Here is a 12,796-nt window from a genome sequence, read left to right as displayed (position 1 = left end):
CCCTTATGTTACCTGAAACCGGGTTCAAAGGTAATATACATGCCACGAAGGGTTTGACTGCCATGTCAACATCCACTTGGTTTATTATTATTATTTTGTTCTTGAAACTTTCTTTGGTCATGTTCATCATGAAACCCAATATTATTCATATTGTTTGTAGAACATTCAAACACCATCACCTTAAACAACTGTCTGCCACCTTATATCACCGTCTTTCCCTTTCATCTTCTTCAGATAAAAATTTACACAAAAAATATCCTTTACCAGCAAAACTAAACCCAAAGATAATCCATTAAAAACAAAGATTAAACTAGAAAAACCCATAGCTAGCAAAAAAAATCTGGATTTGATACACCAAGAACACAAAAGCCCCACCATCCTATTTTCAAAAAAAAAAAAAAAAAAAAGGTCAAAAGTGCCACCATCTAATGAAGATGAAAACCCCAAATGATCAAAATCAGAAAAAATGGTGAAGTAATCGAATCTGTAAAAGCCTATCGATCAAAAACGAAAGAATAGAGAAGAAATCGAATTTATAAGATGACGTCATAGTGAGGTTAAGGATCTTGTAAGCGTCTTCTTATTCAAAACCGAGTTCTTTGGTTTCTTTAGATCATCTTCTGAATGGTAAGGATTAATCAACACATCGTGTCTTGAGTGTTTTCCCAAGATCGGCATTGGCTCGGCATTAGCTCACAGGGGTGTGAGGTTAAGGATCTTGTAGGCGTTAATGGTGGCAAGAACATAATAGAGGTCCGGTAAGTTGAAAGGCGGATTGGAATTAGAGGGCAGAGGGAGTTGGGATCTTTTAATTTCAGTGACCGAAGATGGTGTTTTGGTGTGGTCAATAGGGATGAGATGAGATGATGCAAGATGTTAGGATGATTTCTTTTACTTGAGAGAAGCGAAGTAGATACTGATGGTAGTTGGTTGTGGATGGAGATGAGTTGCCTATGATTATTGATTAGGTTTACGTTTTCCTTTCTTTATAATTTGTTTTAATTTATATTATTATCATAACAATGATATATAAATAATAACAACTAAAAATAATTAAGAAAAACCAAATAATAGCGACTAGACATCCACGTCACGATTTTTTGTTGGACTTAGCATTGAAACCTTATGAAGGGCTAAATGACCATTTCAATCGTTCACATTCAACTTCATTCCCTTGATGTGCAAAAACAAAAAATAAATAAATGACCTTTTAAAACAAATATGATGATGATATTTACCTTTGAAAAATCAATAAATAAGCTTGGACCTAGTAAATTTTGTAGCTTTTCATTTTTATATACTTTTTCAATAAAAATGGTTAAAATGAAATTATTGGGATTCCAACAATAGACACACTTCATATTTGGGTTGTTGAGTTAAGCTAAATTACACAAAAAAGGTGAGAATCCATTTTTGTATCATTACTAATGATAACAAGATTTTCCAAGAAATTACTTGATTATAACAAAAAACTTTCTAAAAACATCCTTAATCATAACATAACAAAAGACTTGCAAAAAACATCAACTTAAATTACTCCTATGAACAATGTGATACATTAACACTTAATCAGAGTAGTTAAATGTGATGAATCTCAATTTTAGATGATGCCCCTATTTGAAAACAATCATCCTCTAAAAGTACTCACATACAAGATATGTTTTTGTAATGGAACTTTGAAATCAATGGACTCAAGAAATGATTTCATTGATAGAATACTCAAAACACAATGACAACCATAACATAGAATGTAAACTAGATTCAACAATCACATGAGATATTGCAGTTCTAATTGATAACAAAATTCAAAACAGAAAGAGATCATAAATCAAAAACCCTAGAACATCTATTCTTCAGTAGCAGATTCACCACTCTGCTTGTTGTGCTTCCTTGCATACCTCTGGTTCCTCAAGAACTTGGGATCCATCTGCATCACACACATAGTTTCAACAAAATAATCATCAAACACCATTACTTCACTCTCCAAATAGAAAACAAAAAAACATTTTTTTTTAGGTTTTCATCCAATTCACTAAAACATGATGAAATTCACCCGTATCCATATCACAACAAAAACCATAAACAATCAAATCCCAATTCCAGAATTAAAGTGTACATGATTTGATTCATAATTTTCAAAAACTTCTTTTGTGTATAAAATACTACGACAAATTTCGATTTTGCTAAAAGCGTACATTGTAATCCATCAAGCATCACATCGCATTTTTAAAAATCTACATGACCTATTAACGAAGAACAATCGACCACTCATTCAAGCTCAAAAATCAAAGGGAAAAGCTTAAAAATCTTACTCCTTTGGTGGAAGTGTGTCTGTGCTTCCTTGGCTTCTTGATACCGTTCCTGTGAGCCTTGGCCGACTGGTTATGCGCGGTGTGATTCTTCGACTTGGCCATCTCTCTGGCACACTGTTTACACCAAGAATTAACAAATCAACACACAAATAACTAGGAAAATACGGAGTCCGCTTACATACAGATCCCCGAAAGCTGGAAATAAGCTAGTAAATTTGGAAAAGGTTGAGAGAAAAACCTGTTACGTTGCAGCTCCTGAGAGATTAGGGTTTTCAGTTTTTCACGATCGACTGAAACGAGGATTTGGGATCGCCGTCTCTTTTTAAAAACCCTAATTTGCGGCTCTTACGAAATGGGCCTCATAGATAGGGCTCGGCCCAATATTTGTTGAATTTGTGACCATGTTCTCAAATACATCAAAGTTGAAATATATATATATATATATATATATATATATATATATATATATATATATATATATATATATATATATATATATATATATATATATACTGTGTAACATATTTGTTGAATAAGAGGGTTTTATTATTTAGATAAAACCAAATTGTTCAATTGGATAATTTGGGTTGGATATTTGAATTTTTAAATTAGTTTTCAACAAAACCAAATTATTATTTTGGATTAGTTTTGATTTATAAAATAAGAATCGAATAGTCTTAAAAAATTGAACAAACATATATATATATATATATATATATATATAGTTATTCATTATGTAATTTATTTATTTCAAATAGGTCCAAAACGTTTCACCCGATAAAAAAAACATTAACATGTATTTTCTCTAAAAAGTTTTCTATCTATAAAATATTTAACTATGATATATCTTCTTAGTAATTATTTATAAAGTTCAAATCACAACTAAGTAATTTGTTTTCACTTCTTGTATAAAGTTGAGTAATATTATAATTATATATCGTTTTAAAATATTTCGGTTTTTGAAAACTGAATTATAAAAATCGATCCAATCGAATTGTAATCGGACTGGACCAGATCGGATTTGAATTTAGTTTGGACTATTTGGATCCATGTTTTGAAAATCGAAATCAATTTAGATTCACTTAATTGGATCAAATCAATCTTATCCATCCAAAAGAAAACCCATAATTCATATGATAGCATTTTTTCCGAATTGTTTCTTAAATTAGTTTTTGGAAAATTATACAATGTAATTCGACTTCATTTTTTATTAAGCAATAATTTCATTAGCAAGTTATACTAAACCAATGTAGGTTTGAATGGTTTGACCATGCATACTTTCAAAATTATCAGGGGGAAGAGGTAATAAATAGCAACATGGTATTTATTTTTTCCTCGTTATTAATTGTTTTTCCTTATTATGATATTTCTAAAATATTATCATTAGTTGTGAGACCAATTTATTATATTCGTTAATTTTAAAAAAATGTTAAATATAAAGGTCAAAATATTTAAAAACCTTAAATTTATAAGAAAATAAGAAAATAATGATTTATTATGATGAAAATGTTTTTTTAGAACAACAAATCTACTCTACTCCTAAACTACTCCTAATTCCACTTATGTCTCTAATGAGACTTATACCCTCAACCTCAAGGAGGAAGGGCAACACCATTTAACTAAAGAAAAGAAGCTAATTAGCCTTAATTTTGAGAATTTTGAAATTAAAAGGTAAATTTCTTAATGAAATTAATATCCTTTTATTCCTATATTTATTATAATTATTACATTAACATATTATATGGAATTGAATAAAATAGAAAAACTCATAAAATGACATATAAAAAAAATTAATTCAAAATAAACATAAAATGACATTTAACAAATTAAATGAGAATATGACAAGTAGCAAAAAAAAAAAAAAAAACAAAAAACAAACAAACAAACATTCATTTATTAGAAAGGATAGCAACGAGTAAACTTTTGTTTTGAATTATGATTACATGACACAAATTAACATGTTTTTCTACAATGTTAAAAAAAATAATGGGATGACTCATTATTGCGAGTGACAGATCACCCATTCCCATATATAACAAAGAATGATTTGGAAGTACAATGTTGTCATAACAAAAAAAAAATTAAAAATTAAAAAATTAAAAACTACATTTTATGTCTTGTATTTTGCCCATTTATTACTATAGGTTAATGACGAGCGAAATTATATGTTTGTCAAAGCATATAACTTTATTTGTTTACATCAAACATTCATTCACCTTTTTATATGTTTGTCAAAGCATATAACTTTATTTGTTTACATCAAACATTCATTCACCTTATTATTACTTTACTAAACAATAATAGCATCAACTCCTCGTTTCCATTCCCATTTTTTCTATATCACATCAAATCATTCTATAAACTTTAACACAAACAATTTACTCAAAACCATCGTGCCCTCTTTCTCATAAAAATACAGACAGACGAGCAGACACAACTTGCCTCATACTTTATGCATTTACAACAGTCAAAACATAAATACCAACGTCTTCTATTTCTCCATGTCAGTTGGAGGGTCAAAGCTCTCATTATACTCGATCTGCAAAAAAAAAAAAAAAGTCAAATAAATGAAAGTATGTTATTTATTGCATTTAAGCACTAGAATACACATACGGATGCTTGGATGTGTTGTAGCTTCATTTTTCTGTATTCTTCTTGAGCTAGTTTTGATCTGAACATGGCTTGCACCCTAACAACCGATCTCTCAACACGCTCTTCAGCTTGCTTCCTGCTCGCATGGAAAAATCCTTCTTCCCCATCAACATTCTCTTGCTTCTCATCTTTATCAGCATCCACTTGAAGACCCCGAAACCCTTTTCGCTTCAATCGCCAACGCAATATCGCTTTCTCAAGCACTCCAACCGACCACACTATCTTCGTATACTGCCTTCTCACTTGATGACCCCGAAAAATTGCCTAAATTCAACACACACAAGATTAGTCACCAAAAACAACAACACTCCCCCAATCTCATGATAAAAAAACGAATCTGAGCGACACAGGACTGAATTTCAATCTCAGTAGATCGTGTCAGCAAAGTCACTCTGTCACTTACAATAACTTGTCAAACTTACTTGAATTCTTATGGCTTGACGACGTTTATTTAAGAAATCTTTTCTTATCTTCCAAGTACGGAACCTATACTGTATCCGTACAGCAGCCGCCATTTGTTTTTTCGATTCATGGTTCCGGAAGGCGTGCTGGATCCTCATGGCAGCTATAATACACCGAGCTTCGTCTTCCGGATTGGAAACTTCCACTTCTTTTGTCTTGAGTTTAAACGACTGCTCCCTAAACGCCGCCTGTATACGGGCGGCAGCATCGGCGGCTGTTCGGTAGGCCGCCAGGGTGTCTTTTAGATACTGCTCCTCTTCGCTGACAAGGATTGATGACGTGTCTGGGACAACGGGTTCGTTAGTTGGGAATGTGCTTTGTAGTGAGCCGCTAACGTTTCCGGCTAATGTCATGGCTTCAAAATGTGCCACGAGTGCCTTTTCGGCTAGATATGCAGCTAATCCTTCGTACCCATTTTTGGATGCCAGGTCAGCAGGTGTGCATCCACTTGGGTTTTCTGAAGTTGGGTCGGTTACTAAATTAGGGTTTGCCCCTACCGAGAGAAGAGATGCCACCATCCTTTGCCTAAACATTATTAAAAAAAAGTTTTGAAAATTTTACGAATGAAAGGGATAAATTCAACAAATAGTAACATACTTTCATTTATTTGTCTGCTATACTTCTATATCATCTTACTTTCATTTTTTTCAATTAAAGCATTGAAATTTCGGTTTTTTAGGCATTGTACTTTGAGAAATCTACCCACATATAGCATTGCACTTCCAATTATAGCATTGTGCTTTCACTTTTTTCTTATTAAAACATTATAACTTTGAAGAATCTATCCAATTATAGCATTCTACTTTTTTTTTAAGGAAATTACACTTTAAGAAATGTACTCAATTATAGCATTGTACTTTCAATTTGTTCTAATTATGAAATAATACTTTGAAAAATGTATCAAATCGTAGCATTGTAATTTTGATTTTTTTTTTCTTATTATGACATTATACTTTGAAAGCTCTACCCAATCACAACATTCTACTTTAACTTTTTTCTTATTAGAACATTTTACTTTGAAAAATCAACCCAATTATAGCATTGTAACAGGGTAGATTTTTCAAAGTACATTGCTATTTCTCACGTTAAACCCTTATATGAATAGAATAACACACAAGAACCATACCTCCCATGGTGTGCAGCCCAATGAAGAGCAGTCCATCCAAATTTATCACGAAAATCTAAGGACAACCCAGACCATGAATACGGGTAAATCGCCCAATTATAATCCAAAATTGCACACAAATGAATAACACCTTGACCTTCATCATCACGAACAGGAAGCTTCCCACCTTCCAACACTCTTTCCAAAAGCCACTCAAGTAATCTATTTTGCAATGTGAGCTCCATTAAGCTATTTCTCGCTCGTTCAAAAGGTACTCTTTTTTCCATAATCGACTTCACCAAAAAATCCCAACTATTCACAATATGACGTGTTTTTTGTGCGAATATTATCGCATCCTTCAAAGTCTTTTGTGGTATTTTACTTGATAAGATTTCTAGACTCTTGGATGTGGAGAAAAGTAAATGAGCTAGTCTCATATTGATTTCGAGTTCTTGCCAGTCTGGCTTCTCGTTGACAGGTGTCGGTAGATTAGTGGCGGGAGGAGGAGGAGGAGGAGGACGGAATTCGAATTCCATCACCTGACTGATGGGGTTGTGGCAATCAGAACTCAGGAATAGATTCACGATTCCGGGGTTTTGTGGAGGAATCATACACCGAAAAACTCCGGATTGAACAAATTCTAATTGAACAAAAGCATCCCCACATACACAAAATATATTCGAGTTCATTAGGTGGATATACTTTTTGTTAAACTCTCCAACCACTAAAATCTGCAGAAAAGAAACACAAATATAATACATTATGCTATTTCCTTTACTTTGACATTTAATTATTTAGAAAGTTTAAGAGAAAAGTACCTTTGTTTCTTCATTTGTTAGAGCCCATGAAGGGGAGACATCGGTTATGTTGAAAATTTTATCAGTGGAATTGTGATCACCATTGAAAGGTGTGAATGGATGTTGAAGTGGATCATCTATTGATCCAGGAGAATCTGTGATGATGTAATTCATCCATCTTCCAAAACTTTCTTGTGTTGGTAATCCATCTTTATGCATTGTGTTTAAGACATCAATGCCTAAATTTGCAATTTGAGCATTTTGTCTACTTACATTGTCAAATGATCCATTTGATATATATTGGTTACTTTGATCAAATTGTGCAACATTTCCTACAAATTAATAGATCCACACATGTAAATAATTATATAAACATAGTCCTTTATCATCAACAACCTTTCATGTCTAATACAACTAAAGGGATTTTTTTATTTTTTTTTCCATTAAATCAGATAGAAACAACACATAAACCAAATTCATTACCTCCTTCAGATCCACTCAGCTTATCAGAAGTTGGAATCACAAGCTCATCCCATTCTAGTGTGTTAATTTCATGAATTCTCATCTCATGATTTATTGCTGTCTCATTAGGCTCTGTTGAATCCCAAAAAAAGAGAAAAATACTTTTAAAACATTTACTCTTTCATTGTTCAAGAGAAGTGTTTGACTATTAATCAAAGTTTTTTTGATGTTCATTAATAAACTTACACACCAGTAAAGTACACCTGATCAACCCCATCAATTTCTTCTGAAAGATTTGATGAAGTAGGTGGGTCCGAGCTAGAATTGGAGTCAACAGTCAACCCTGGAGACCCTTGCAACTGCATCATATGTTCAGGCAATTTTCAACAGATATGTTTGACTATTTTTCATTAATAAACTTTTTATATGAACAAACCTCTTGAGTGTCACGATAATGAACAAGTACAATATGTTCCAGATTCCTGTAACATAATGAAATTAAACAATGATCAATATATATAGAGAAGGAACATATTGAAGATATGTATTTTATATATCCATGAAATCTTGGATTGTTGCATACTTATCAAGAAGCCAGTAACATCTACGAACAAAGGTTGACCGGTCTTCGCCATGTGCATAATAGACATGAATTCTTTCATTGTTTCCAACCTGTATTAACAGCAATGAGAGCTTGTATATAATCACAAAGTTTATAAAGAAAGAACAATATATGCAAGAAACTTATGCTCTATTGACTATTCCACACAAAATGAAAAGGTAAAATCATGTACAAAAACTAAAACTCACCTTCAAGTGTTCATGAGCTTCTTTTACAGTTTTTCCATCTTTTTTCTTTTTCCAGTTATGCCCATCTTTCCGGAAATTTCTGAGCATCTTCCGGTCAAATAGGACGATAGTGCCACCTATTAGATTGCAAAGGAAAAAAGATTTATCTTCCAAGCTATAAAACTCAAACAAAATTACAATAATAACGATTACAAATAAGATAATAAGAATAGTAGTAAAAAGTGATATTAGAGAAGGCATCATGAGCTTTTTATAATTACTTGAAGGCAAATTAACCGGTTTCACACTGATGCTGAAATGCTTGTGGTTATAAAGTACTGCATGAATCTCATTTGGACGAAGCCATCTTGTCTTTGCTTCCTCCATCATGTTGGGCACATCCAAATCTGTTAATGGAGTTAAGAATCAGACTCAGTAGGAAGTAAAAAATGAACTTAGATAACAATTTTCCTCAATTTCAGTTAAAACGTAAGCATAAACAACAATTTTAGCAACAGAAAGGGCGTGTTTGGATGTGCGTTTTGAAAGTGCTCTGATTATTGTTACCTCGATTTCTGGAGTTTGGATAACTTATCAACCTACTTCTGCTTATGATTATCGTATTATTAGGGCTCAAATAATATGTTTGATTATAGCTTACAACAAAATTGATCATCAAAGAGTAGAGTAAAATTAGTTAATTAGCAATCAGAATCTGTTTGATCGGTCAATACCATGAAAAAACGATTATTACAGCTTCAAGAGCAGAACCACATTTACATACCATCAGCATTTGATTACAGTCAATTACAAGATCACATATTCGCTTACAAAACGCACATCCAAACACCACCAGAGTCAAAAATGTAATCCAGTATAGAAACGAAAACGATATACGCATAAACTAGAAAAGGTCAGAATCAAACACACACCTTCCATGGTTTTGAAGCCATGAATCTCTGAACCAACGAGTCCGGACACCGCAGGTTCCATATCGGAGAAGGAACCTCTAGTTTTTTTAGTTAAATCCAAGGAATATACAACGAAGCTTCAAAAAGTAGCCAAGTTCAGTAAGATTGATTGAAGTCCGGATCAACAATATAATATTCAATTCAAAATTCTACCAAAATACCTAATACCGTATATCAACTACCCCAAACGAATCACTAGGATTGACTTTCAGTAGCCACAATTCCACAAATCAGGAGCAGAATCAAATTATTAGTAAAAACCTACAGAAACGCAATAGAAGAGAATAACCCAAATCGATTATCTAGCGTATATATAGAGGAAGGATATAAACTTAATCAAATCAACAATTGAAATAGTGAAGACTCGGTTGAGCAGTCAACACTCTGTTTTCTCACCGTAGAAAAAAGAAAGTGTTCCTTTGGAATTGTCGGTAATTTGGTACAGGGTTGATGTGTAGTTGTACTTTTAATGTTGATGTGTAGTTGTACTATTAAAGTATAGGTTGTATGCAAAAGTTATTAAAAATGTATAAGTTCATAATTATATCAATTCAAGGTTGTTACAATATAAATTTATGATTGTTATATGTTTTATAAGTTTGTATCAACATGATTACATGAACAATCCTTTAAATTTGTTCGTAAGGTCTGCTGCTTATGTTGTATTTATTCAAATTAATGTTGATTAAGAAATCGATTGTTGAATCAACTTTAATTTTATAAATAGCATTATGATTTGTATAGATGCAATCATGCAAACTCCAAGAATTAGAAAGAAAAAACGTTTTAAACGGAAAAAGCAAAAAGATGAGTGTGACCTTGTATCGTTAAAGACACAAGATCATGTGTATATCATTACGATTGGTTTAATTCAATGTATGAATTAATAAAGTTTTGATGTTCTACAAACCTTATTATGATCTTAATGTTTGATTTCGAGTTGTGATGTTTTATAAACCTTATTGATGAAGTTGTGAATGAATAAATTTTATGGTTTGATTTCAAACTTGAAAGACATTTTATTAACATTGGGTTTTTTTTAACAAAAATAATGGTATTTTAAAGGTTTAAAAAATAAAGATTTAAGTATAGGGTAATTAAAGATTAATAATGTATGATTAGTCTTGGATAAAATTTAGGTTTCTAGTGGAGATCCTAAGATCTTAGTCCATATCTTGCTTTAATCGGTCTTAATATTCTAGATTGTTATTTTTGTTTATAAATTCTTAAAATTATAAGCCATAAATAATATCAAGATCTCTAACAAACATAATTTAATTAAATTCAAGGAAAATCCACTTATGTCTTTTCAAAATTATTACAATACTATTTGGTTTGCTAAAAGTTAAGAGATAATATATAAAATGAACTATAGAATTTCATTGAAGGTTTCAAAACATTATTTAATTATAAAACCTTTAAAGTATGTCATAAACCTTTAAAGTAAGTAATATTTATATCAAGATGACCAAAATGACAAGAATAACCTTAGGTATAGTTGTTTGATATTTAAAACTATAAACATAAACTCTGCTAAAGAAAAGCTTATACCAAAAGTTTGGAAACAAAAACAAAAGTCATGAGCACCTCGCAAGTCGGAAAGGAAGAAGTGGGGTAAGTGGGTCGTTGTGGTGTGAATGTGCATTATCCCAAATCTTTCAGATTTAAAAGCTGATAATATATATTATTCATGAGTTTTTGAAAAAAATTACGTGTTTTAAGTTAAAAAATAAAAATTGCACTGGTGGCGCAGGTATATATATATCCACGGAAGGTTCAATGTATGTACGAAAAAAAATCTACGGAATCAACATGTTGGTTTTTAATAATCAAATGCTAAAAGTCAGACACCCGTGGGCAATGGCGGACACAAAATGTTTTAGCATGAGTGGCATGAAAAAAAAATCTAAATAAATCTAAATTAGTAGTGGCACCCGCAATTTAATCCGGTGCACCTAATATAAAAAAACATAATTATTTTTTTACACTACGTGTCGGAATCGGGACAGTGGCCCGAGACCTCCCGGGCTCTACTAAGATTCGCCACTGCCAGTGGGTAACTTTTTTAACAATATATATATATATATATATATATATATATATATATATATATATATATATATATATATCATAATAGTCATTTTTATCGTTTTGTTCATATTTAGGTAACTTTTTTATTTTTGTATTTATTTGACAAATTAACTTGTTATATGTGTTTGCATATTGTCATTGTCACCGGCTATAACAGATGACAATGGTAATATCTGAACAAAATAAACAAATTAAATGGTTAAATGTTGCAAAAAAGAAAGTTGTCTAAATGTGAGGTTAATAAAACTGGTTAAATGATCATTGTCATTGTCACTGTCTATAACAGATGACAATGGTAATATCTGAACAAATTAAACAAATTAAATGGTTAAATGTTGCAAAAAAAAAAAAAAAAGTTGTCTAAATGTGAGGTTAATGAAACTGATATATCAACAAAGTCGTAAACATAAACTCTACGAAAGAAAAACTTATACCCAAATTTTGAAATAAAAACAAAAGTCATGAGCATCTTGCAAGTCGGAAAGGAAGAAGTGGGGTAAGTGGGTGGTTGTGTGTGAATGTGTATTATCCCAAATTTGTCAGATTTAAAAGCTGATAGTATATATTAGAGTAAATTATACGAATGATCCTTATGGTTTGGGGTGGTTTGCATGTTTGGTTCTTAAATTATTTTTTTAACTAGGAATGTCCATACAATTTGTTTTTATTGCGGGCTTGGTTCCTGTCTTACCTAAAAAGACTACTTTGCCATGATTTTTTAATTTATTTACATAAAGTGGGATAGGTAAGGTAAGTTCACGTGAGGCAGAAGTGGGGTTGGGGTGCGTTTATTTAAATAAATTAAAAAATCAAGGGCAATATAGTATTTTTATGTAAGATAGGGACCAATCGCGCACAAAAAACAAACAGTATGGATCTTTCGAGTGAAACAAATAAATTAGAAAACAAACGTACAAATTACCTCAAACCATAGGGACCATTCGTATGATTTACACTATATATTATCCATGAGTTTTTTTTAAAAAAAAAAATTGTGTTTTGAGTTTAAAACAAATAGAGTTTTTGACCAAAATAGTGTTATTGAAAAAAATATTTATCAATTTAGTATAGTTTTAAAAATATTTACCAAACTAATGTTTTTCTTGTTTTTCTTATACATTTTCATTTTTCTTGCTGTTTTTATTTTATTTAAAT

The 12,796-nt window shown here is 31.4% G+C and overlaps 2 protein-coding genes across 7 annotated transcripts; both read right to left on the bottom strand.

Moving 5' to 3' along the window:
* Positions 1–1,686: 1,686 nt before the first annotated feature.
* Positions 1,687–2,689, bottom strand: LOC145088897 (large ribosomal subunit protein eL29z). Its single transcript, XM_079027346.1, has 3 exons — positions 2,551–2,689; positions 2,313–2,426; positions 1,687–1,927 (listed from the first exon to the last, which is right to left on the bottom strand). Exons 2-3 carry the CDS (start codon positions 2,412–2,414, stop codon positions 1,847–1,849), a joined length of 183 nt encoding a protein of 60 aa, XP_078883472.1. The 5' UTR covers positions 2,415–2,426; positions 2,551–2,689; the 3' UTR covers positions 1,687–1,846.
* Positions 2,690–4,613: 1,924 nt separating this feature from the next.
* Positions 4,614–10,000, bottom strand: LOC145088872 (calmodulin-binding transcription activator 5-like). Of its 6 annotated transcripts, none has more exons than XM_079027328.1 (14): positions 9,947–10,000; positions 9,712–9,811; positions 9,512–9,627; positions 8,861–8,986; positions 8,601–8,716; positions 8,374–8,462; positions 8,227–8,272; positions 8,041–8,149; positions 7,812–7,922; positions 7,350–7,660; positions 6,553–7,262; positions 5,387–5,951; positions 4,926–5,228; positions 4,614–4,851 (listed from the first exon to the last, which is right to left on the bottom strand). In XM_079027328.1, exons 3-14 carry the CDS (start codon positions 9,570–9,572, stop codon positions 4,804–4,806), a joined length of 2,595 nt encoding a protein of 864 aa, XP_078883454.1. In that variant the 5' UTR covers positions 9,573–9,627; positions 9,712–9,811; positions 9,947–10,000; the 3' UTR covers positions 4,614–4,803. The 6 variants fall into 6 exon arrangements, with proteins under 6 accessions (XP_078883454.1, XP_078883460.1, XP_078883442.1 ...); XM_079027334.1 differs by having other exon boundaries at positions 9,719–9,811; positions 9,947–9,995; XM_079027316.1 differs by having other exon boundaries at positions 9,512–9,811; positions 9,947–9,997.
* Between the last annotated feature and the right edge of the window lie 2,796 nt (positions 10,001–12,796).

Source organism: Lactuca serriola, chromosome 1, assembly GCF_051521515.1.
Source record: "Lactuca serriola cultivar US96UC23 chromosome 1, Lser_US96UC23_V15, whole genome shotgun sequence".
In the NCBI taxonomy this organism is placed as follows: Eukaryota; Viridiplantae; Streptophyta; class Magnoliopsida; order Asterales; family Asteraceae; genus Lactuca; species Lactuca serriola.
Note: the sequence above shows the minus strand (reverse complement) of the source record. Positions and strands in the feature narration are given on the sequence as shown.